Below are 22900 nucleotides of genomic sequence, written 5' to 3'. Positions count from 1 at the left end.
CACATGCAAGCCTACTTCCAACACAAAAAAATATTGGAAAACCTCCAAACTAAGCTCAATTTAAAGCGGATTAGGAAATCATCAATCGAAAATAACGACACCGATCGCATTTCTTGTGGGACAATAATTCGCTGTACTTGGAATCGTGTGTGTTTGCTGATGTACTTGATGTGTGATTCTTGTTCTATGTCTTATCAATTAGCTAAATGTGGATCATTAAATAATAATATATATATATTGTTGTTTCTTCATCTTAGTTGCCAGCAACCAGCAACCAATAAAATGAGCCACCACAAATCACGAAACAAATGGATTTACAAATGACATGCTCCGTAAACGAAATAAAAATGTTATGAAACGCAAACCAAGAATCGGATTAATGCATTTTAATTATACAATAATATTTATTAAGGAACAAAGGATTTACAATTAATAGCTAGAGTTAATGTATGTCTTTTGTGCTATTCAATATGGTTTAGTGTATGAAAAACATACAACCAAAAGTTCGACGGAAATTAAAGAAATTATAAATACAAATTCGAGCAATAAAGCAGGAATCCTTGTCATTACTGAGCGGTTCCGTCTTACCCAGCTTTGGAATCCTTGGGCTGCGTCTTCGGTTCTTCTTCATCCACATCGTCTTCCTCGTATTCGTCGGCACCCACTTTGCGACGTTTGCGGATTTCCAAGTCGGTGTCATGTTCTTTGATAAGCTCGATTTTCTCTGGTTCAAGCGTGGAAACCTCCGCATCCACATCACCGTCAGCATCTCCATCCGCATCCACGGCTGTGTCCTCGGCATCGCTATCTTTTTCCTTCTTCTTGTCCTTCGATTTCGATTTCTTGTCGGTCTTGGCGGACGAATTATTTTGGTCACTGTTATAGTTGCTCTGGAAAAAAAGTTAATTTAGTAAACTAACATAAATGGATAATTCGAAACAAACCTCATATAGTGGCCAGAAGGAGGCAAAGAAGCTCACATCCTCGGTTAGGTTGGGGAAGATCCAGAAGTGCAACTTGCCGCCGGTTATTGCCCACATGATGATGAACACAATAAGACGTACAATGGTCAGAGCCAGGATGAAAACAAGGAAGCCGGCACCCGTAATGGACAAGTAGTAGACACCCTTGCGTAGCAGTGGAGGCCACAGAGGGAAAAGGCAAATGCCAACGGCGCCAAGTAGCAGGATGAAACCGAAGATCCAGTAGTGGAGCGGAATGGGATCGTAAATCCAGACGTATGCCTCGGAGCCGTCCACGAAGATCTGCTCGGGATGCATGTCCAGGCGGATCTTGCGCTTTTTCTTCTCCTTTTTCTCCTTTTCTTTTTCATTGCCAGACGCACCTCCGTCTCCTTGGCCATTATCGCCTTCCGGATCGGTATCCTTCTTGTCATCCTTTGCCTTGTCCTTTTCCTTCTCCTTGTCTTGGCTCTTCTCCTTGTCCGCCTTCTTGTCGCCTCCAGACTTTCCTCTGATCTCCTCCAGAGTGACGGGCACCTTCTTGGCGCGATGGAAGAATTCGTACATTGAATGCGTACATTAAAAATGCAGCAGAAACTTAATTAAATTTCCCAACTGAGTGAGTGGCTAGAAACACGTACAATCAGAGCCAGTCGGCCACACAAACTTCAATTGCAAATTACAGAAGCCGCAAACAAAGACAATAGAAATTTTAATAATTCCCGAACATACAGCTTGAATGAAATTAATTAAGAAAATAGTTGATTGCGAGTTCTGAAAGAATCAATCTGATTTCATGATTTAACAACAAGTTACTTTAAAGGCAGAAAAACTGATGGTACAAATGTATCAAGTTTTTACCATCCCTACTCACATAAAAAAACTATTTTTTGAAACCTAAGCTCGACCTAGCATTGACAAATATGTCTAAATATTTCAAGTACCCGATAACAACAAACATATAGACTATATATTTAGGAATGTGTGATAAAAATAAAAGTTAAGAAAACCATATTTTACGAAAATTGCCGGAATCTATGTGCCATTTCGTTTTTTGTAAAGTTTCTCGACCTGATTGGCCGCATAAAAATCAAAATAGCTAGCTTTTGATGTTCCGCTTCTACAAGTTGTACTCGTTGTACATGAACAACATGGCCAGTGGACCTGCAGGGCAGCGGGAGTGGTGCCTGTGCGAGAAACTGCCGCGGGCGGTGCTCCACATCCCGGTGAACCATCGTCAGATCTGCCAGGTGTGCGGATTGGCCAGGCGCCCCCAGGCTGGACACGATTCCTCCAGCGACAAGGATGTAGATCAGGGCACCGAGGAGCAGAAGACGATTATCCCTGAGCAAAGCCAAGTGGAGGAGCCCAAAAAAAGCCTAAAGACTCGGGTAAAGGTAACCATTAGGGGCAAGAAGCCGAAAGCCAAGAATTGTTGCCGGACGAACTGCCACAAGTGTGGTGGCTTGGCCAAAGCAGAAGTTGTCCAGGAAGGTACTGAAGCACCCAAAGAGATGAAGTTCAAGCGGTACCCGGGGCGTCATGGCTTGTACTGGAAACCGAAGGGGATGATGAGCCGTCGACAGGTGGCCAAAGCACCGCCACCTTCGACGCCGTCATCATCTCTTACGCTATCGCCATTGCCTTCATCATCGCCCACAGCACCACCACCACCACCACTCCCTCATCAAGAACCGGAATCCGCACGGTCGGAGATGCCAAGCCTGGTGGCCATGGCCCATACCGTTTCCAATCCAAAAAACAACCTGCTACAGAACTACAACAATCTATTTGTCAGTAACTTTATACCCTTACAGAGTCCCATTACGGATACTTTTGGGGGAGCTATCTCCAAGAGGAGCAGGAACAGCATTCGCCCACGCATCCACAGGAGTCGCCCATTGCCACCACTTTCCAAAGTCTTAACCAATATCTTGAGCAGCCAAAACTCGAAGGATGACAGAGAGATGGGTGGTGGATTGAGTAGCTGCAACTGTAAGGACTCGCAATCGACCGATTCCGAGCTGGCTAGCCAGTTCTGTCCATTTGATCAGTATGAAGGTCCATCCGAAGATGCTCTTGTCGTGAATAGCGCCCGATATATGCTCCATCGACCGAAATCACTGCACGTCGAACCACGACAGGATGTGCACAACAATCGCATTGAATCTTTGAACTTTCAGTTCAGCTCTACCAAGAACACCCCGAGTCCAAACGCTGACAATCTATCGGGCATCCTATTCATGACGCATTCAGTTCGTAAAAACCTTAAGAAAACCATTGATAACATTGGAAACGAATGTCATATTTCAGGTAAAACCAGACCAACCAACAGCTCGACCCCCAAACCGGCAGTTACTCAGCAGAGCAATCGGGAAATTAAGGCGAAAGAGTCGGAAGTCGGAGTCGAGAGATCTTCCTTTTTAACCTCAATCATGGACAAAGTATTCAACTCACAGGAATCGAAAAGCTCAAACTACGTGGATGACAAGATACCAGAATTGGAGGATATTAATAAGACGATCAACGACATGTTTGTCGAGGACCCTGAACGCATTTCTTTGAAAAGTAATGAATCAAATGAGCACAGTGCATTTTCATCAAATAAAACAAACCACTACGAAGATTATTCCCAGCCCGTTTCAAAAACACTAAGCATAAGCAATTCAACCTGGGAACGATTTTGTGAAACCAAACCCAAATCGACATTATATAAGTGTGCTCGCTGCGGACAGCATAAGCATCGTGAAGATATATTTGCTAAAATTAAAATAAAGGATAGTAAAGTTCCAGGAAAATCCGATGCGAATCAAATCAGGCTGAATAAAAAAATAGGATGCGCAATAAAGCAAAGGCTAAATAACTTAAGATCCTTTTCAGGAGCACAAGAATGTAAAAAATTCGAACACGAAAAGAAGAAATCCCTAAAACCAGCAGATCATGGAGTAACCCCAGAGCTTTTTAGAGAAAACCGAAGTATGCAAAAGCGAAAAGCTACGGATGACATCCCAAATGAGGAAAATATAAGACGGCAATCCATAATTACAAGCATTCAAAGCAAGGGGTATTCTTTGGCATCACAAACTCCTATAAACGATCAAAGCACTTTAAAATGTTTAAATTTACAAGCAAAAATAGATAATAGGGATAACAATCCAGCCAAAATATATGATCAACCAAAGATCACTCTCTCCAAGATACACCACGAATGTCTTCAAAATCGACCCAGAATCGCACTTAAAGCTGTGAATTTAAACCAATCTCAAATACCGGATAATAACTTTCAATTACGTAGACATAAGGAGCCATCGTTCAACTGGGGAGTGATGCAAATCTGCGAGACTGTATCTCATAGGAGTCTAGTAATCCCCAAAACACTGGTTCCCACTTATGTTGGTGAGTTGGTGCATATCGGTCAAGCCACGAAATGCTATATCAAGAAAAATATTCTTCCGGACTATCCGCCTTCGTCTCTCTTTGAGTTTCGTATCCCTGACATTAGTCCCAACGAGCTGCTATCCTATCGAAGTTCGGATGACATTAGCGGAAGCTGTACTCCAATACCTCATACAGCGAGTCCAAAGGAGCAACCTATAAGCCATAAAAACCCGTGTCTTCCGGTTGATCCAACCCAGCCAGAAAAATCGGAAAGTCGAAAGACTATATACGAAAATCTTGAATTGTCGTTCACCACACAAAAAGCAGATAGTTTTAACCATCCCAATGATAAATTAGCTGATTATGAAGACCAATTGGTAGATATGAATGAAAAATGCATAAATGCTGATTTTAGTTCCTTAAGTGACAACAATATGGGCCATACATCAAATGCAGATTTAAAAACTTTAAGAAAGGAAGAAGATCCATTAAATGCATCCAATCCAAAGACTGAAATTACGGCAGTTGGTAATACGTTTGCGAGATCAAAAGAAAATAAAGAAAATTCGAAGGATACATTGTACCAGGAAAGCCGCATTACGTTACAAAAGTACAGTCACTCAAAATTAAACAATGCAATTAGAAAACAAATCGACAAATCCTTGCAACAGAAGATCAAAAAAATTATGAGTAAACCGATAAAGTTGCTTAAGTCGAATGATTCAGATTCAGTTGACAATTTGTGGAGCCATTTACAAACAAATTAAGTGTTTTCGAAGAATATAATGCAAACACATCAATTTGATAAAATAATCTACAATATTCTATAGAAAAAAGGAAAATGGCTTCGATCAATCCATTTTTTGAATTTTTGGCTGCATACCGTAGAAAACATCGAGCCCTAAAACAACAACGCATTAAAAGAATATAATGCAAACTGATGTTATTTTGTTCACTAAAAAGACAGAGGATGATAATTTCCAAACCAATTAAAACAAAAGCAGTGCATAAAATGCTAATTTGGTATAACGAATGCAAAGCTGTGAATTTTGAAATCTTGATACGATAACGCGTTGTTGTTTTAGGACTCGATGTTTTCTACGGTATGTAGCCACAAATTCAAAAAATGGATTGATCGAAGCCATTTTCCTTTTTTCTATAGAATATTGTAGATTATTTTATCAAATTGATGTGTCTTACAAATTGATGTGTCTCTGTTTCAAGAAAACTTGAAACTTGGACCAAATGCCATTTTGAATAAAGAAACGGATACAGCTTTTTCAAATTCCTTCACGGAATTAAGTTCAAGTCAAAAGCCACCTCGTCTTATAGCCAATCGGTGCTCCTCAAGTGAACCAAAGTGTCTAACTAAAGAATCTAAGGTAGAAACTGATTCTGATGCAGCATCGGAACCGATGATGACCTGTAGAACCACCGAGTATGAAGGATTGCCTCCTCTGAACTGGCAAGTAATCTCAATGGGCTCAGCTCATCCAAATAATAAATAATATAATATAAAATAATATTGTGCAGGATGATTCGGAAACATCTCTGGGAGAAGAGTATTACTGTCCTATTCACATGTGCGGAAGCCTTATAAAGATATTTTCTTCCCATATCCTGCAAGATCATAGAGTTGGGAAAACCAAAGGTGCTTCACCACAGGAAGATTACCATCAAGTAGTGGAAGGTTTACCAAAGCAGTTCTCCTTCGATGGCGATCTCCTCACCATAGGAAACACTTTTGTGGCCCTTCTCTTTTACACCATCTTAGCGAAAGAACGGTAAGCTGCTGAAAACTAAAAAGATATATCCATTAACTAATCCTAATACAGCACCCTTAGATCACATCGAATGCGGAATCATCCGCTGACCATGCTAGCTGCTCCAAAAATGGCGAAGGATGATACATTAGCCGGCGTTTTCTTCTGGCTGGTCGGTTGTCCATCGTGTGCCCAACTTCTTGCCAAGCTCACAGTCTACGATCCATTCGATCAAATTGGACGGAGTATGATCATAAGACCACGTGAATTATCTCAGAACCAAGACCCTCGAGAATTCGTCGCCAATTCGAAAGATCATTTGCTTATAAGCGTTCCACACAAGCAAAGAACTTTTCAAATAACCGTGGTCATAGATGAACCTCAAACTTAGTTATAAAGGATATCTAGTTACTTAAAACTAAAATTTATAGACGTTGTTAATTTTCGTTTTTAATCCCTTTGATACCACGAGTTTAATTTTAAAGACAAATTGTATGTTGTATATTTTTTAATAAAACGTTCGAGCAAGAACTAAAAAACGCTCAAATATCTCTCACATCAGATCAGAATTGCCTAGCTTTATTTATATAATAGTTAATTGCGTGTTACACTACTAATTTCATTAAGTTGTTAGTTTTTCTTTAATTACATGTAGAGTAAATATTTTTGCACATAGAAACGCATGCGCTCACATCTACGTACGTACTCGCTATGATTATTATCATTTGCAATCGTTTCTTGCACCTGCCTAGTGCGCTCTGCTGTATACATTTACAAACATAGGAATAGAAATAAGTAATATATATGTAGTTTGTTTAACGGCTTGAGAACTTTTGCGGAAAAACGAGGTCCAACTGCATGGTGGAAAACCAAAGGGTTTGTCTCACATAATATTCCTTTTAAAAATATCGTGTTTCACATGCAAGCCTACTTCCAACACAAAAAAATATTGGAAAACCTCCAAACTAAGCTCAATTTAAAGCGGATTAGGAAATCATCAATCGAAAATAACGACACCGATCGCATTTCTTGTGGGACAATAATTCGCTGTACTTGGAATCGTGTGTGTTTGCTGATGTACTTGATGTGTGATTCTTGTTCTATGTCTTATCAATTAGCTAGATGTGGATCATTAAATAATAATATATATATATTGTGGTTTCTTCATCTTAGTTGCCAGCAACGTTTTGGACTTCACTTGAACTGATTATCTCGTAATCTTTACTCGAGCTCTCCGAATCCGATCCCGAGTTGCGTGGCGTTCTGAAAGCAAAGCAAAAAAGTGGGAAATTACTAAAAATGTAATGTAAGTGCATCAAAAGTAAATATAGGACTATAACTACAATGAATATCAAATGAATGGGATGCAAAACTTACTCTGTTTTGTTGCGATAACTTACGAGATTTTAAATTTACATTGTAACGAATCGGAACATCACCTTTGGAATACCTCAAGTATCACCAGAAAACAAAAACCAGCAACCAATAAAATGAGCCACCACAAATCACGAAACAAATGGATTTACAAATGACATGCTCCGTAAACGAAATAAAAATGTTATGAAACGCAAACCAAGAATCGGATTAATGCATTTTAATTATACAATAATATTTATTAAGGAACAAAGGATTTACAATTAATAGCTAGAGTTAATGTATGTCTTTTGTGCTATTCAATATGGTTTAGTGTATGAAAAACATACAACCAAAAGTTCGACGGAAATTAAAGAAATTATAAATACAAATTCGAGCAATAAAGCAGGAATCCTTGTCATTACTGAGCGGTTCCGTCTTACCCAGCTTTGGAATCCTTGGGCTGCGTCTTCGGTTCTTCTTCATCCACATCGTCTTCCTCGTATTCGTCGGCACCCACTTTGCGACGTTTGCGGATTTCCAAGTCGGTGTCATGTTCTTTGATAAGCTCGATTTTCTCTGGTTCAAGCGTGGAAACCTCCGCATCCACATCACCGTCAGCATCTCCATCCGCATCCACGGCTGTGTCCTCGGCATCGCTATCTTTTTCCTTCTTCTTGTCCTTCGATTTCGATTTCTTGTCGGTCTTGGCGGACGAATTATTTTGGTCACTGTTATAGTTGCTCTGGAAAAAAAGTTAATTTAGTAAACTAACATAAATGGATAATTCGAAACAAACCTCATATAGTGGCCAGAAGGAGGCAAAGAAGCTCACATCCTCGGTTAGGTTGGGGAAGATCCAGAAGTGCAACTTGCCGCCGGTTATTGCCCACATGATGATGAACACAATAAGACGTACAATGGTCAGAGCCAGGATGAAAACAAGGAAGCCGGCACCCGTAATGGACAAGTAGTAGACACCCTTGCGTAGCAGTGGAGGCCACAGAGGGAAAAGGCAAATGCCAACGGCGCCAAGTAGCAGGATGAAACCGAAGATCCAGTAGTGGAGCGGAATGGGATCGTAAATCCAGACGTATGCCTCGGAGCCGTCCACGAAGATCTGCTCGGGATGCATGTCCAGGCGGATCTTGCGCTTTTTCTTCTCCTTTTTCTCCTTTTCTTTTTCATTGCCAGACGCACCTCCGTCTCCTTGGCCATTATCGCCTTCCGGATCGGTATCCTTCTTGTCATCCTTTGCCTTGTCCTTTTCCTTCTCCTTGTCTTGGCTCTTCTCCTTGTCCGCCTTCTTGTCGCCTCCAGACTTTCCTCTGATCTCCTCCAGAGTGACGGGCACCTTCTTGGCGCGATGGAAGAACTTGTGCTCCAGCATCACGTCTAGAAACTCGATTACCTGCTCCCGGGTGGTGAAAAGCGGATTGCTGCCCTCGGTGAATTTGGATTTCATCAGAGCATCGATGGCCTTGCTGGAGGTGAAGTACTCGACGATGTGGCTCAGGAACTTGGTCTTCTTCGTCTTAACGTTTTTCTTCAGCCACTTGGCCACGTTCTTCTCGTCCTTTGACGGCTTGTCCACCTTCTGGGCACCCGGTTCGGTGTATTCCTATAAGAAAAAAAGAAAAAGGTCCGAAAAGCAGGTCAGAAACTCACTTTCACGATCGATCGGTTCAATGGGGGGACTACAGGCGAATATAGGCCACGACACCAATTTTGTATTCGTCACCCTAAAGCCGTTGAGATGGCTTTATTATACGTGGGTTTTATTTTTTCCTTAGTACCGTGCCATCGTCGTATATATCCGTCTCCTCTTCCTCCTCCTCCTGGAAGTACTCCTCCTCTACACTCATTACGAGAATTAATATGCGTAACTTAAAAACTGCGAACTAAATAAATGGAAACAACTAGTCCAAAAGCGGTTGTAGTTTTTCTTGGCCGTGACGTGTTGCATTCGCTCGGAGAGTCTAGAAAGTATTGAATCTTGACTCTGGTCAAACGAGCTGGTGATCACCACAACAAACAAACACATGGATACTAAACAGGGGCGCAGTTGGAAAATAAGCAAGGGGGTTTGAAGCTGTATCGCTACTCATAGTTGTTTAATGATTGAAATAATATTAGTGAGAATTTCCCAAGTATGTGTGGGGCCAATGATAAACAAAGCCCCCTTGAACGCCGCCTCTGCCCAACTTACACGCGTACTCAAACTTTCCCCAACAACAACACGAATAACAACAACAACAACCAGAGCAGCTGATAAGTGGGCCTGCACATGACATGTGTGGGTAATGGGCGAGAGGGAGAACGGAAGAGAGCGAGCGAGCGAATGAGAGAGATCGGCTTACAAGACAGACTTACGGCGTTGCCAGATAGGCAAAAGCTTGTAAGCTCAGCTGTTTGTATTGTAGACCCCAAAACTTAATTGACTGAAAAGTAAAAAAAAAAAAGAAGAACTCAAATTCCAGATACAGCTAAATACGCAGCCAAGACATTTTCCACAAAGCTAATTATAGACCTTCTGCGGGCGGGGGGCATTCCACGGGGTTTCTCCAAAGAGCAGCGCAACTTGCACTGAACTCGCCCCCCACAAATAATATTAATATATTGAATGGCCCATCTGATCTCGCAATTCTGCGTTTCGTTTCGCTTCGAGTCGATTTTATATTTTTTTTTGCATGCACACGTTTTTTCTTTTTTTTTATCAAAACAAAAAACAAACACTTTCGGCATGCCAATTGGACTGTGGCACCCACACACGCGCAGCCCTGTTGGGAGCATCTAATGGGAAACAGGTAGCACTTACATCCTTGCGGCGACGGGTTCGCTTCTTTTCCGACATTTTCTAGCAAGTGTGACGATCTGCGGGCTCAAAATTGATTCTTTCAATAATTTTGATAATAATTCTGCCACACACGCACCACATAAACATCCACGATAGGGATGGAACAAAAGTCGATGCTCACGCGATGCTATCGATGTTTCCAGCAACTCCGTGAAGCGATTATTTCCTATCGCTGGAACCACTAAAAATGGGAACTAGTTGTTTTTAAATTATTTTAAATTATTTTATTTGGATGTTTCATATTCACCTCTATAAAAATTATATTTGTATTTAGGTTAAAAGGAGAATTTAGCAACTAAAAATATATGGAATCAATATTTCTAGAAGGTATTGAATTTTCTTAAATAATACAAACGATAGAACTGTGCCGCGAAGAAAACTTTCCAATAAAGATAAGTAAAAATATACCTTTCATACTAATCGAAAAGGTTAAAAAGAAGTATATAAACTTAATATTATTAAATTCCCAAACAAACATATTCCTTATGCATGTCAATTTAAATAAAGTTAAAATTGCACTCACATTTTAATACTGTATTATCCAAAATATATGAACTACTAATCATATTGCAATGCGAACTCAATTTAATTTCCTTACATCCTCTATTAAAATTATCTTTTTATTAATCTTTGTTTTACAACAAAATACAGACTAAATAATAAGTAAAATATATTATTTATTATATATTATTATTATTATTATTAATAGCGACCCACGCAAAGGGGTCGATCAAAGTTTACTCTATTTTGTTTTCTTCCAGTTTTTGTTGTAGTTTACGTTTTCGTATCGGTTGTGTATCGGTTGTGGTGCGTTCTGTACCGTTTTTTTCCGTTTCAGGTTTTGTCTCGTTTGTTGCAGTGACATATGATGGGGAGAGATGGCTAAAACTAAACCAATCTGTCGTTACCGTCACTCCAAATATGTTCGCCCTTCTACGCAGTATGACCGATTACTAGTGTTAACTCTTAGAAAAAAAGGGGGTGTTAAATGTATACAGGATAATATAGGACTGGAGTAAATGCACAAAAAAAGTGGGAGGTTGGGAGGTTGGATCGACACACTTTGGGGGGTCAATGCTTCGCTCGGTTTCGCAAAATCGGCGTTGTCTTTCACAAGTATGCTTTGTACATTTTATTCGGATGCAGTATTCTATACAATTACAAGTTATGTATGCACATGCGTAAAAATGATATTTGGAAAGCAAGACCTTACACATATAAAATCGGAAACACGGCGCCCTGGCCTCCTCCCTCCTCTCTGGGGATTACGTTTCACCCGTCAAGAATACGATACAAAAAACTTGATTGAAGTGATCCCGGAAAGACTGTGCTCTTCATCCGCCAGCTGTTGAACACATCTCACCCAAGCGCACACTTCAGTGGCTCCTGCGTCCAAAGCAGGACGACACGGTTATGCTATTCCCAGCGAATCGGAACCATATTGCAATAAACGCTTTGTATATGGGGCGATTGGGGAAGATGCAGAAGGTTGGGGTGACGCCGCCAATCGCAAGGGTAGGAGAACTCCTTGCGAACGAACGCCTCTGTCAGTTTGGATTGGTGGGTGGATAAGTGAGGGTTATGCGTTTCTATTACTGTCCTGTTTGGTTTTTTTTTAGTCAGTCGTTTGTCGGTTCTGTCGGTTCTGTTCGGTGTACGCTTTAAACTAATTGATAAAACATAGTTTAAACGTTAGTCGTGTTAACTAAATGTTAAAATCTGGATCTTACGAATACGGCGCTCGAGTCGTGTTCACTGTAGCCCAAGCGCTTGGTGTGCTTGAACACCTCGTTGGTGATGCTGGTGACGGGCATGGACTGGTCCAGATTCTCAGCCATGTTTAGCACCAAGCGCAAGTCGCGTTGCATGTGGCTCAAAGGCTGCTGGGGATTGAAGTCACCCTTGGCCATTTCTGCAAAGGAATTTAAAATAGGATAAGATAAACACTAGGAGATAGCCAAGGTGCTATCCATACCTTTGCCCTTAGCCAGCAGCATGGTTGATTTCATTGAAGTCAAATCCAAAATGTCTATGATGTCGTTCAGAGAGATCGAGAAACGATCAGCTGCAAGAGCAAAAATAAAAAGATCAATTCGTTCAGGCTGCTTACTGCTTACAATAAACAAAACCTACCAAGTGCTAACGCCTCAGCCAATCCGACCAGACTCACTCCCAAAATGGTTTGCAAAATTAGGTTTACTTTGCAGGCGTTACCGATATCTGCTAGATGTGAACAAACGACATATTTTAATAAATTGTTTCACAGGAAATGGTTATCAGTGCAGGCTGTACTTACTCCCCAAGAAGAAGGTGTTCTTGGCAATGGTCTTGAAGCACGAGTGGCACTCCTCGAACACTGAACGATCTCCACCGGCGAGAATGATGAGCATGCCATCGGCAGCCTCCTGGCGCGAGCCGTGAATTTGTGCCTCAAGATAGCGACCGTTGCACTGCTTGATGCCCTCGCCAATGTCCAACGAAGTGTCCGGATCTATTGTAGACATTTCAACGTAGGCCTTATTGTTCAAGTCCTTCAACTGCAGAACGCCGCAGTTCCCAAATACGAGCTAAACAGCGAATAAAAAGAATGTATAAATAAGAAGAATGCCAAATTACGCCATCCAAGTTGCACAATTATTTTGTATTCTAATATTTTTTAATTTTATACAGTCTAAGGAACATCGCTTTGCAAAGAGAGCGTCAGAAAATCGTATGATACATATGCTTTCATTCATATGTACTTTTTAAGGTAACAAGCGCGGTAACAAAATCGAATTTTTGTTAACAAAAATAAAATATGTATATACATGAAAACATTTAAACTTACATCCTTGGCGCCCTTTGGATCGGACACACAGCAAAAGATAATGTCGGCAGCTTCCACAACATCCATGGGAGTGTCCTTAACCTCAGCGCCGGCTTCGGCAAACGGTTGGCACTACAAAACGAGATTGTTGTAGGATTTATGTGTGAACTTGCTATCGTGAAGCTTTACCTTGTCAATGGTGCGGTTCCAGACCACAACCTTGTGACCCGTGTAGATCAAATCCTTGACTATGGTGGATCCCATCATGCCAAGACCCAGGAAGCCGAAGGTCTGCTCTGAAGGCACGATTTCGCGATCGGCCAATGTGTTGGAGCGCGAGGTCATATCGATAACTTGAGCCTCTGGCCGCGTGACAACCGGTCGGTCAAGCAGAGCAATTGCATTCGGTGCACGCTTGGCAGCGATTGAGGCCAAGAGTGCGTCAGTCTCGACCCGACGTCGGCCAGTGGGCGTGGAGCTGGCTTCATCCGCGTCCTGCAATGCCTCCCGGGAAACTTCCCGCTTGCCTCGCTTGGCATTCGATGGCCCACTGGGCGAGTGTTGGGCAGATGTACGCCGTTTCTGTGCTGATTTTGCCAATCCTTTTGTCGACTTGACCGATGTAGCGGCCACAGACTTTGCTTTCGGCGTCCGCTTGCCAGCTGCCTTCGTTGTGACCGCCGGCGTCGGGACTGGTGACGCTGATGAATCTGCATTGATTTCCACATCCAAGCCATCGCCCTCATCGGGGCTGCCCACCACATGGGCCACCACTCCATTGTTGCCATCGGCATTTGCTTCCTCTCCCGCAATCTCCTCGCTGTCCAGGCCATCCCGGATCTTGTCAAAATCAGCCTCGGTTGCGTGATTCGGCGCACCGCAGCTTTTGTTCACCTGCTCGTCCACCTCGGCGGGGTCGTCAATGTACTTTTCGATATCCGTCATGGCGTGTCGGAAAGCAGCGGGCTTGCTCACCTTGGCCAGTTCCTCCTTCCAGGGTCCTTCGAAGGGCTTGATGTTGTTCTCCTCAATCCAGGCACTGTTAAATATTACCCGTGTTAGTACAGGCTCTTTTGGGGTTGGCGTGCATTTTACTTACAAATTCCTAGATCCAAAGAAGAACACGCATTTGGTATTCGCCCGACGCTGCTGGCTGAGCAGATCAAGTGGAGGATCGACAATCTAAGAAGAGATATCAAAATTAGCTTCCACCACATCATATCTTTAATGTCTATACAAGCCTGCAGAATTTGTAACATTTTTAGCAGACAATGAATTATCTAATGCATTTCACTCTATAAAGATGTGCCTATGAATGCCCTCGCACTAATCTATTTTGTGATAGCCCATTTACAAAGAGTTATCTCGCACGAAACAAAACATATCCAAAATGTTGCCTTTTCATTTCCAACTTCAATCGAAAACCACTCTTTAAATTTACATTTGATCTAGGAATTATAAGGATTTGAAAATATAAAACATATTTAATAATATATCCTCATTTTTCCAGCAACTTGCACAAAACCAATTTGATAAAACCTAAGCTGAGGTGATTCACTATCATTAGCACATTTCACAAAACTTGGTATATCACAAGATTACCGATATGTCAAACAAAAGTTAATATATTAACAAAACTCCTTTTGAGCGCCATAGAATAACGAAACTGGGAACTGATATCCTTGGCAACGTCTGTGTTCAAACTCCACGCCTGCCGCGCGTCACTCCCCCTCCTCCGAGTGCACATGCTGCTTTCCAGCGGCTGTACACACGATCGAAAGCTGCAGCTCGTGGCCCCCGATAGCGGCTCCATGGAAGAGACCATTTCCTCAGCGGCAACAACAACAACGGCAACGGGGCAATGTGTGCAAGTGCGTGGCTGCGGGCAGAGCGGCGGCAGCGAAGCCGGCAGCGTTGAATCGAAAAGTACAGTCGAAAACAAACACAACAACATGGCAGCAGAGAAGGCGGCAGCGACGCGACGTCGACGCGGCGTAAACATTCCGATCGGCGAATGCAATGCTTACCATTCCTGGCCACGGAGTGAAGCCCTTCATTTTGGCCCTGCAAGGAAAATGAAGGAAAATGCGCTATTAGAACAGGGAAAACTTATATTGGCCACAAGTAGGAGAAAAAAGGGCGCGCGCGCGAAAAAAGCGCCAACGCAGAGAAGTCGACGTCTCGCGCCCGGAATCCACGCACGTAGCTCCGGAATTATGGTCGTCATTCGGATGGAGCTACATACTGGGCTGCGTGGCTGTCTAAAAGGCAGCGCTAATTGCTTTTTTATGCACACTTCACTGGCTCTTTTTTTCTTCATATTTTTTTTTCGGAGCGCCAACGGTGCGCAATTGAGGTTAGGTGTTTGCTTTGATTTTCATCTCTAGTTTTCTTTTATTTCGCGACACAGCGCAGCTGGGAATACAGCGAATATATTGATGGGTCCACGGTCCCGGCTTACCATATCAGATCCTTGGGTTTGTAAATAAATTTCTCCGTCGTATCGCCGCCCGACAGCGACAGTTTTTTATTCTTCGACATTATGTTGTCCAGGCGTATGTTGAACTTGGTTATTTTGCTGGCTTGGGCGGACGGTGCACGGAAGCTAATGGTTTTCTCGGATCGGAGCACAAATCTCGGCGTAGGGATTCAATGAATTTCGGAGATATTCGCTTGCTGGCCACCCGTATTTTTCTTTTTTTTTTTCGCGTTGTGTGTGTGATGCGCTGCCGAACCGATAGTATTTGCTGGAGCAATGCGATAGCAGGCGGGCGCCATTTTGGCTGGCAATCGGCTAGTGCTGGAAAGTGGCGGCGCATCTACGTCACGCAACCGGACTGCCAACCCGCCTCGATCTCGGAAATTATATATACGTTTCAATTTATATTATTTAATTAATTATTGCAAGTGAATATTATTTTCGTGATTCATTGCAAATTCGTAAAATGTAATTTGAATCAATCGATACTTTTTATACCCTCGATTTTTTTTAAACGTTCTAAATATTTTTATTTAATTATATTTTTTAATTTAGTTATTTAACAAGCTCTTAGATTTTAAATACAAAGGCGGGTATAAAGTTTTAAAATTTAATTCCATAAGAAAATAATTTCATTCATAAAAATTTCTAGTTGGGATTATTAATAAGTTTTGTCATTTGGCTTAAATAAAATAATGATAACGTATATAGCAAAATTAATATTGCATAGAAAATTCTTTATAATCTGTGCTATCTTGAGCTCGGAAAACTAACAGTTAACCACAAGTCCGTCCCCTTAGCCGAGAAATAAATTACCACACGTCCAACTCAATTTTTCTCTGATTCTCAGCACTCAGCATCAGCCATATAATCCTCATAAATATGAAACAATCAAATAAAAAGAGAATAAAAAGCGATTGCTGCTGCGGTTGTGGGTTGCGGGAGGTCATGCGACAACCCTGCTCGGTAAAACTCTTTCGGGTGACCTGGCAAACAAAAGGGTGAAAAAGGGAAATTGTGGCCGTTAAAGGGGTATTGCATTTGTGCTAGGAAAAGAAACCGTGCTTTTGGGTTGAATTATTTCATTTTGTTTGGCAATTAGCAGGCGCGAAATGGGTGAGAAGGATTTATTGGCACCAGATTGCCATATATTATAGGGGAAAAACGTACATATGTTTCTCTAGTTTTGATCGCATTCTCGCTAGACAAAAAAGGGTTTAAGTACATTCATTTGTTTGTGTGTTTCAATTTGAATTGCGGAAAATATTAAATAGATTTTTTTTTTAATTCCGAACTGGTCGTTGGATCAATTCCGATAAAAGATGATATCGAACTCTTAAAGCTTATAACATCGATTAATTTGAAAGGAAATCATTAGTTTTCCGCTCTTCGTTATTCTAGCTGTGCAAATTAAGTCGGTTCTGTCGATATAAAATAGGAAATATTACATTGTTTTTACTCAAGTGAGGTATATAATAGATTTACATGTGAACTGTTAATCGTAACTTACTCTTTTTTCTGACTTCCAACCGAAAGTTTCTTGAATCTCAAGTTGCTTTCTTGTTTACGATCTTCCAATTGTGCTGACACTTTGAAAATTGCCGCTTCTCTGTTTACAAGTGGGTATGTACATGTATGCGTGTGCGAGCAAGCTGGAATTGGTTGGAAAATTGGAAGTGATTGTGAATGGAATTCAGTTGGTTTCGCGCATATTGGAAGTTGAAGCCTGGGATTTTAGTAATATGTATTTATTTCTAACTAAAATGATGTTTGCTAATTTACATCTGATTTGTCTTTCAGAAAATATTGCACTGGTTTGCATTTTGGAAGATCCTTAACTCAAGCGATGTACAACGGCGCTTCATCCGATTCCGATTCAAGTGAGTAGATTCCAAGTGATCCGATTATCATATTATTTTCCTGCATTATTCTAGATTTTTTTATGAAAACCACTCACTTTATCAAGGGGAAATATGGGGTGGATCGCATCGATCCAATTGCTTCGACAATTTATACCCTACTCAAATAATGCAGAGCATTTACTTTTTAGAGGCCTTAGAAAACATCTCGGGCAATTAAAGTGTTGATAGAACAACAACTAGCAGCACGCTCCACTGCCGTTTATGGAGCACCACTTGCCACACCACAAGGAGGGGGTGGGGTGGAGGCACTGCAGCAGGATCTAGTGCAGCGCAAACAAACAGCAAATAGGCACAAGGACCTCCTTACTTGCGGCTTAGCCAGTTGCTTTGTTTTCCCATTTGAAAGCTGCAGATGCCGTCGCAATTGCCGCACTTGCTTTCGCTTTTGCCCAACTTAAATTAGCTAATTCACTCCCTACTAAATCACAATCCCAATCCGCAAATTTAATCCTGTGGCTGGCTTCACAATTTTTGGCTCGCTTTGGGCAAAGTTTTCTGACGCGCAGAAATTTCCACATGAGTGAACAGGGAAAAGTTAGGCGGACTTTAAACTCAACTATGTGTGTATATTTAAACCGTTAATTTTTGCTGCTCAATTTACCAAAAAATGTATTTGAATCAAGTTTTCCAACATTTTAAAAACTTATAATTAAAACCAATTCTCATCTATTGCAAACGTAGAAAAGATGGAACACCAACTGAATCCTGGCCAGGAAGAATGCATTTTAATAACGCATTTCGTAAATCCCCACCAATTCAGCTATGTGAGGTGCATAGATGTGGAGAACTCAGCAATGTTGGTTCGCCAAATAGAGCAGGATTTGAAGGATTACTGCACCAATGAAAGGACGAAGCAGGTTTACGTGGCGGATGAGGGAGTTATTGTGCGCTACCAGCGATGGAGTCCACCCAAGCTCGTGAGGGGTGTGGTGCGCAGGCGGCAGGACGAGGAGTACCTGGTCTGGATCCTGGATTACGGATTTAACCTCTGCTGTTCTGTGCGAGACTTGTGGCCGCTGCCTGACCATTTGAGCCGCAGTTTATGCGACTTTAAAGAGGGTGGTGTGGCCTTGATTGCTCCTTATTCTGGCAGTGCCTGGTCCCGATCCGCCATTGAGTCCTTAGACAAGCAGCTAGAGGAAACTAATCAGCTCACATTTCAAGTCTTACATCGTGGCAAATCGAATCGAAATTTCGGGCTGCTTAAGTTCAGATCATCATGCCAGACTGAGGATGCTGCAAACTTTCTAATAAAGCAGGGCCAAGGGCGCTGCAACGAATCCTTGACCGTGGACATCCCTTACGAGTATATAAGCTTTGAAAAAGCTGAGATCAACGACATGGCGATCGATACACGCCCGCGTTTAAGAAGGATAATTGAACTATTGTCGGAGAGTGCTAAAGAATCGACTCCAATTCCTTTTGCAATTCAACAGCAGAAGCTAGATGGCCCGCTTCAGAATCTCAAGGCCTATTTTATACCAAACTCCGGAAAACTCCTGAGCAGGGTTCAAAGTATCAGCGAAAGTTCGGTACAAACGGCTCTGGCTAATAGAGCTAAACAAATTAGCAAAGAAATACCGCATAAAACGAATCAATCAGAAGAAAATGGTAAAACGGAGGTAAAATACCTAGAATCTGAAAATTTATCAGAATGTTTATCAAAAGTCAAGCTTTCATCATATCAGCAAAAGAATACCGATTCATCAGCCTTGAGTAGACCAAGTAATCTAGCGACTCCATCTACAAATTCAAACTCCAATGTTCGCAAATCGATGCCAATATTTAAATCATCTGGAGCACACTTAACTCCTTCGTTATCCGTACCTTTAACCGAAAATAGTACTAACCAGTCGAATAATCGAACAGTACTATTTTCAATGGATAAAATGGAACAAATATTTAATGTCATGCTTGGTAAAAATCCATCCGAAAGAATAGTACAAAGAAATCGAAGCCAGATGCCAAATGCTAATGTTTTAACAAAAAGATGTGTAGAAAAGGTGCACGTATCGCGCTCAGAAAACATGGGTGAAAGGAAGCCAAGTGTTTGTTTGAAGCATCTAGTGCTGGCCCATAGTCCCGAGCCAGTGAATCCTGTCACTAGTTACAAGGAATTACCTTTGGGCAATACTATCCTGAACGCCATGGATGACTTGAACTTCCAAACACCCCTGCCCACTCAAATTTACGCCTGGCCGCATCTCGTGAACCGCGGATCCCTGGTGCTGGTCAATCCCTCCGGAACGGGTCGCTCTTGGAGCTATCTTCCTGTGATTTGCTCTTCAGTTTTGAGCTCCTTGGAAAATGTAACTTCAAACCTCGATACTCGGATTGCACCGGGGCCACTGGCCATACTGATAGTGGATTCTTTAGAGAATGCCAAAAAGCTGGCTTCCCATTGCGAATTCCTAATGAGAGATTTTAACACCCAAAATCTTAAGGTGGTCAATACACATGCTCATTCCATGACGGATGTGCACCTGATGCTACTCAATTCGTGCGGTGTTTTAGTGACAACATTTGCGCACTTAAACGATATATTGTCCAATGAATTGCCATTGGTAAATCCGACTAGATTAGAGTTCCTAATCTTCGATGATTACGATCGCAAGCGACTGGAGAACGCGGAACTCCTGAAGGAAGTGTTTCAGAAAGTTATTAGCATCGGTTGCCTATCAAAGCAGTTAGTTCTCGTAGCTCAACAATGGCACTCCGAGAGATTTCAGAAGCTTTTAAATCGTACAACGAAGCCATTGATACTATTTGGGGACTTCTTAGAGGCCGCCCTTTACGGAGGTCTCAAATTTAATGTAACTCTTCGCAGTTCCGCCTTGAAGGCACGCCAGCTTCTTGATATCCTAGCAGCACAGGATGTTTCCAAAAAGCGCACATTGATCTACTGCAAAAATCAGATGGAGCTGGAAGAACTTAGTGCGATCTTAATAGAAGCCGGACATCAATGTGTGGATATTTCAAAGGCACAAAATCAGGTACAAAATCAATACAAAACATATTGGCTAACATATAAATACATAAATTCGAACAAACTCTTGCAGAGCCCTAATCAGTTGATGGTTGTCGACGATAGCCAGGTCCCGGAACAGTTGCCATTGAGAAACATTCAGCTGCTTATCCATTTCAGTCTGCCGGAGTCGTGGTTAAGATTTTCGAGGCGATTCCACACAATGGCAGACAACATACCGAATTTATTCACAACGCCAATGGAAAGAGTGCCACATTTAATTACTTACATATTGATGGACGAGAATAACGCCAAGGAATGGCCTCGCATCATGAAGTTCTTACAGGATCACGGTTTGGCCACCCAGTCTATGCCCGACAGTCAGCAGCAAATGGATAACAGTCTTCCCTACTGCCCATACAAACTAAGTAATGGTGATTGCAATCGGAACCAGTGCAACAAGCGGCATCACTTCCTTAAGACTGATCTTCCGGAGATTGAAAATCCTCTTCTCCAACCGGGTACCCTGATTCGTTGCAAGTTCCTCAAAGCCTATGACGCCGCTCATATGGCTGTCATGCCCATGAAGTATAAGTCCAAAGACTTAACCAGTTGGATGGATGTGCCTTATCCTTCACATCCATCGACATTGGCCTTCAAGATGAGCTTGGGTGTGCCCCGAAAAGTACACAACCCGTGCAAAATAAACGATGTGTGCTTTGTGCAATATAAGGAACTTTTAAGCCGGGTTAGGATTGTTGACAATCCTTTTAGAACTCAAGTCACTGTTCAGTTGATGGATTATGGAACTGAGTTACTGCAGGTCAAGGCTAGTCAGCTGCTGGAGTGTCCGGAACAGTTTAGAGACCTGCCACATCTAGCAATGGATATTCGTTTGTCGGGATTGGCTGGATCAGGACAAGATGGAATGTGGTCAACGGATTCCATTCAATGGGTGCAGGAGAGGTTTGCTGACATCAACGAAGAGATCATGCAGATAACCGTCGACTTTGGAGTTCTGGATGTGGCCTACGTCAAGGAAATTGCTTTGATAGAGGAGTGTCCAACAATGCTGACGAGTGTCTACAAAACGTTTTTGCGCAAGGAACTGCTCCGACAAGAATTCGCCAAAATTGACAACACAGGCATCCTAGAGCTCCGAGCAATCCATGAACAATGGAAACAAGAAATGGAAGAACTGAGAGCCAACAAGGAAAACATTGTATGTAGCTCAACGGATTTTAATAATCGTGACAGCGAAATAACTTCTCTGCAAAACAAACAAGCGACTTGTTCTTCAGGAAAGGAAGAAGACCTCAATCCGGTTGAAACCCCCGTAATGATAGCTTTACCCAATAGCAATGAAACTCTGGAGGAAAAAAAGCACGTGTCAGAAAAAGTTAAACATGAAATTGACGAATTAAATGATCCTAACAAATCATTGAAGATGGAACAAGTCCAAGACGCTGCACCACTAGACAGTTCCACTGCCTTAATAAACGCTTTGATTCACGATCTAAACACTACAAGTCCGACAAAGAAAAAGAATACACAAGAATTCCTAAAAAACGTAGTACATGAAGAAGAGACTCAGTCAATCCAACATGAAATATCCTCTATCAATTCTTTAAAACAATATAAAACGATAGTGGTTGCTCCCCAAGATCCTCCAAAGGAATTTCTTCCACAGTACTTAAACTGCACTACGAAATCTAGAGAATCAGTGTATCCCATGGTTAAATGGCACCAGACACTAACCCATATCGAACTTGTTGTTGAACAACAAGTGCTGGAGTATAAGCTTGTTCTAGCGGGAAATACATTAGAATACAAGGTGAATGAGACGACACCTCCGCAACGATTTATCCTTAATCTGCTGGGAGAGGTGAGGATCGACTCGGTGAAGCAACACGGTTATAACCTACATATCAAGTTGACCAAGGTGGGTCTACTCTTCCACTGGCCAACTCTTCTCAACTCGCTCTATGTTCAAAAACATGCCCACTGGCTGATCTACGATACGGAGCGTTCTCATGGACCTTCACCATCATTTGGTTTGGTCCTTTGGGAAGGGTACTTAACGCACAACAAAACAAAGAGCTACTCCGATTCTGAGGGAAGTGAGTTCAGTTTCACCCCAGAGGACTTCATCGAGCCAGGGGTGGAATACTGCGAACTGGACTCGACCTTATATGAAGATTAACAGCATTTTTAGGGTTGTCAATTACTTTGATTTCGAAGATCACTGTAAAAACCAGTGAGCTAATTTTTAGTTATTATTTTAGTTTGTATTGACAATTTCATCTTAGGTAAACCCAGGGATGGGTTTTACCCATTGTAATATGTAACAATTTAAGTTCTATGCTATTTTCAGATAAATTAAAATTCAACATACAACAAAATATTATGTTTCTT

General features: G+C 41.8%; 6 protein-coding genes and 1 long non-coding RNA gene across 11 annotated transcripts; 4 read left to right on the top strand and 3 right to left on the bottom strand.

The window, feature by feature from the left end:
* Nucleotides 1-33: 33 nt before the first annotated feature.
* Nucleotides 34-10409, bottom strand: LOC6621600 (translocation protein SEC62). Of its 3 annotated transcripts, XM_032716630.1 has the most exons (5): nucleotides 9253-9440; nucleotides 8256-9077; nucleotides 7900-8201; nucleotides 7256-7366; nucleotides 34-236 (listed from the first exon to the last, which is right to left on the bottom strand). In XM_032716630.1, the coding sequence occupies exons 1-4, from the start codon at nucleotides 9319-9321 to the stop codon at nucleotides 7273-7275; spliced, it is 1287 nt and encodes a 428-aa protein (XP_032572521.1). In that variant the 5' UTR covers nucleotides 9322-9440; the 3' UTR covers nucleotides 34-236; nucleotides 7256-7272. The 3 variants fall into 3 exon arrangements, with proteins under 3 accessions (XP_032572521.1, XP_032572530.1, XP_032572514.1); XM_032716639.1 differs by lacking the exons at nucleotides 34-236; nucleotides 9253-9440 and adding an exon at nucleotides 10275-10409 and having other exon boundaries at nucleotides 6651-7366; XM_032716623.1 differs by lacking the exon at nucleotides 34-236 and having other exon boundaries at nucleotides 6651-7366.
* On the bottom strand, nucleotides 585-1529 carry LOC6620824 (translocation protein SEC62). The gene is made up of 2 exons (XM_032714674.1): nucleotides 945-1529; nucleotides 585-890 (listed from the first exon to the last, which is right to left on the bottom strand). The coding sequence occupies exons 1-2, from the start codon at nucleotides 1527-1529 to the stop codon at nucleotides 585-587; spliced, it is 891 nt and encodes a 296-aa protein (XP_032570565.1).
* Nucleotides 1878-3478, top strand: LOC116800187. The gene is made up of 2 exons (XM_032716650.1): nucleotides 1878-3217; nucleotides 3276-3478. The coding sequence occupies exons 1-2, from the start codon at nucleotides 2072-2074 to the stop codon at nucleotides 3387-3389; spliced, it is 1260 nt and encodes a 419-aa protein (XP_032572541.1). The 5' UTR covers nucleotides 1878-2071; the 3' UTR covers nucleotides 3390-3478.
* Nucleotides 3395-5149, top strand: LOC116800633. The gene has a single exon (XM_032716617.1). The coding sequence runs from the start codon at nucleotides 3398-3400 to the stop codon at nucleotides 5105-5107; it is 1710 nt and encodes a 569-aa protein (XP_032572508.1). The 5' UTR covers nucleotides 3395-3397; the 3' UTR covers nucleotides 5108-5149.
* Nucleotides 5879-6928, top strand: LOC6621876. The gene is made up of 2 exons (XR_004361526.1): nucleotides 5879-6124; nucleotides 6176-6928. It is a non-coding gene; the product is annotated as an uncharacterized LOC6621876 (long non-coding RNA).
* A 493-nt stretch (nucleotides 10410-10902) lies between the features above and the next one.
* LOC6611903 (putative oxidoreductase GLYR1 homolog) lies at nucleotides 10903-15660 on the bottom strand. Of its 2 annotated transcripts, none has more exons than XM_002036384.2 (9): nucleotides 15581-15660; nucleotides 15147-15183; nucleotides 14219-14301; nucleotides 13309-14158; nucleotides 13141-13251; nucleotides 12610-12880; nucleotides 12447-12536; nucleotides 12289-12378; nucleotides 10903-12225 (listed from the first exon to the last, which is right to left on the bottom strand). In XM_002036384.2, the coding sequence occupies exons 1-9, from the start codon at nucleotides 15658-15660 to the stop codon at nucleotides 12026-12028; spliced, it is 1812 nt and encodes a 603-aa protein (XP_002036420.1). In that variant the 3' UTR covers nucleotides 10903-12025. The 2 variants fall into 2 exon arrangements, with proteins under 2 accessions (XP_002036420.1, XP_032576245.1); XM_032720354.1 differs by having other exon boundaries at nucleotides 12026-12225; nucleotides 12447-12533.
* A 1611-nt stretch (nucleotides 15661-17271) lies between these two features.
* Nucleotides 17272-22877, top strand: LOC6611902 (putative ATP-dependent RNA helicase SoYb). Of its 2 annotated transcripts, none has more exons than XM_032727254.1 (4): nucleotides 17272-17335; nucleotides 17399-17478; nucleotides 18202-20513; nucleotides 20580-22877. In XM_032727254.1, the coding sequence occupies exons 2-4, from the start codon at nucleotides 17445-17447 to the stop codon at nucleotides 22686-22688; spliced, it is 4455 nt and encodes a 1484-aa protein (XP_032583145.1). In that variant the 5' UTR covers nucleotides 17272-17335; nucleotides 17399-17444; the 3' UTR covers nucleotides 22689-22877. The 2 variants fall into 2 exon arrangements, with proteins under 2 accessions (XP_032583145.1, XP_032583144.1); XM_032727253.1 differs by having other exon boundaries at nucleotides 17285-17342.
* The last annotated feature ends 23 nt before the right edge of the window (nucleotides 22878-22900 follow it).

This window comes from Drosophila sechellia, chromosome 2L (genome assembly GCF_004382195.2).
Source record: "Drosophila sechellia strain sech25 chromosome 2L, ASM438219v1, whole genome shotgun sequence".
In the NCBI taxonomy this organism is placed as follows: Eukaryota; Metazoa; Arthropoda; class Insecta; order Diptera; family Drosophilidae; genus Drosophila; species Drosophila sechellia.
The sequence above is the reverse complement of the archived record's forward strand: the minus strand, read 5'-3'. Positions and strand labels throughout refer to the sequence as shown.

Bases quoted from the DNA above. Each gene is read 5' to 3' on its own strand.
- LOC116800187 (XM_032716650.1), top strand. From the start codon at position 2,072: ATGTTCCGCTTCTACAAGTTGTACTCGTTGTACATGAACAACATGGCC. The intron at 3,218-3,275 runs GTTCGTAAAAAC...GTCATATTTCAG, and splicing joins TCCTATTCATGACGCATTCA to GTAAAACCAGACCAACCAAC.
- LOC6611902 (XM_032727254.1), top strand. From the start codon at position 17,445: ATGTACAACGGCGCTTCATCCGATTCCGATTCAA. The intron at 17,479-18,201 runs GTGAGTAGATTC...TTGCAAACGTAG, and splicing joins TTCATCCGATTCCGATTCAA to AAAAGATGGAACACCAACTG. The intron at 20,514-20,579 runs GTACAAAATCAA...AAACTCTTGCAG, and splicing joins TTTCAAAGGCACAAAATCAG to AGCCCTAATCAGTTGATGGT.
- LOC6621600 (XM_032716630.1), bottom strand. From the start codon at position 9,321: ATGAGTGTAGAGGAGGAGTACTTCCAGGAGGAGGAGGAAGAGGAGACG. The intron at 9,078-9,252 runs GTACTAAGGAAA...TTTTTCTTATAG, and splicing joins ATATATACGACGATGGCACG to GAATACACCGAACCGGGTGC. The intron at 7,367-7,899 runs GTAAGACGGAAC...CTTTGCTTTCAG, and splicing joins CCCAAGGATTCCAAAGCTGG to AACGCCACGCAACTCGGGAT.
- LOC6611903 (XM_002036384.2), bottom strand. From the start codon at position 15,660: ATGTCGAAGAATAAAAAACTGTCGCTGTCGGGCGGCGATACGACGGAG. The intron at 13,252-13,308 runs GTAAAGCTTCAC...CTCGTTTTGTAG, and splicing joins GGAACCGCACCATTGACAAG to TGCCAACCGTTTGCCGAAGC. The intron at 12,226-12,288 runs GTATGGATAGCA...ATTCCTTTGCAG, and splicing joins GCTGCTGGCTAAGGGCAAAG to AAATGGCCAAGGGTGACTTC.
- LOC116800633 (XM_032716617.1), top strand. From the start codon at position 3,398: ATGGACAAAGTATTCAACTCACAGGAATCGAAAAGCTCAAACTACGTG.
- LOC6620824 (XM_032714674.1), bottom strand. From the start codon at position 1,529: ATGTACGAATTCTTCCATCGCGCCAAGAAGGTGCCCGTCACTCTGGAG. The intron at 891-944 runs GTTTGTTTCGAA...CTTTTTTTCCAG, and splicing joins CCTTCTGGCCACTATATGAG to AGCAACTATAACAGTGACCA.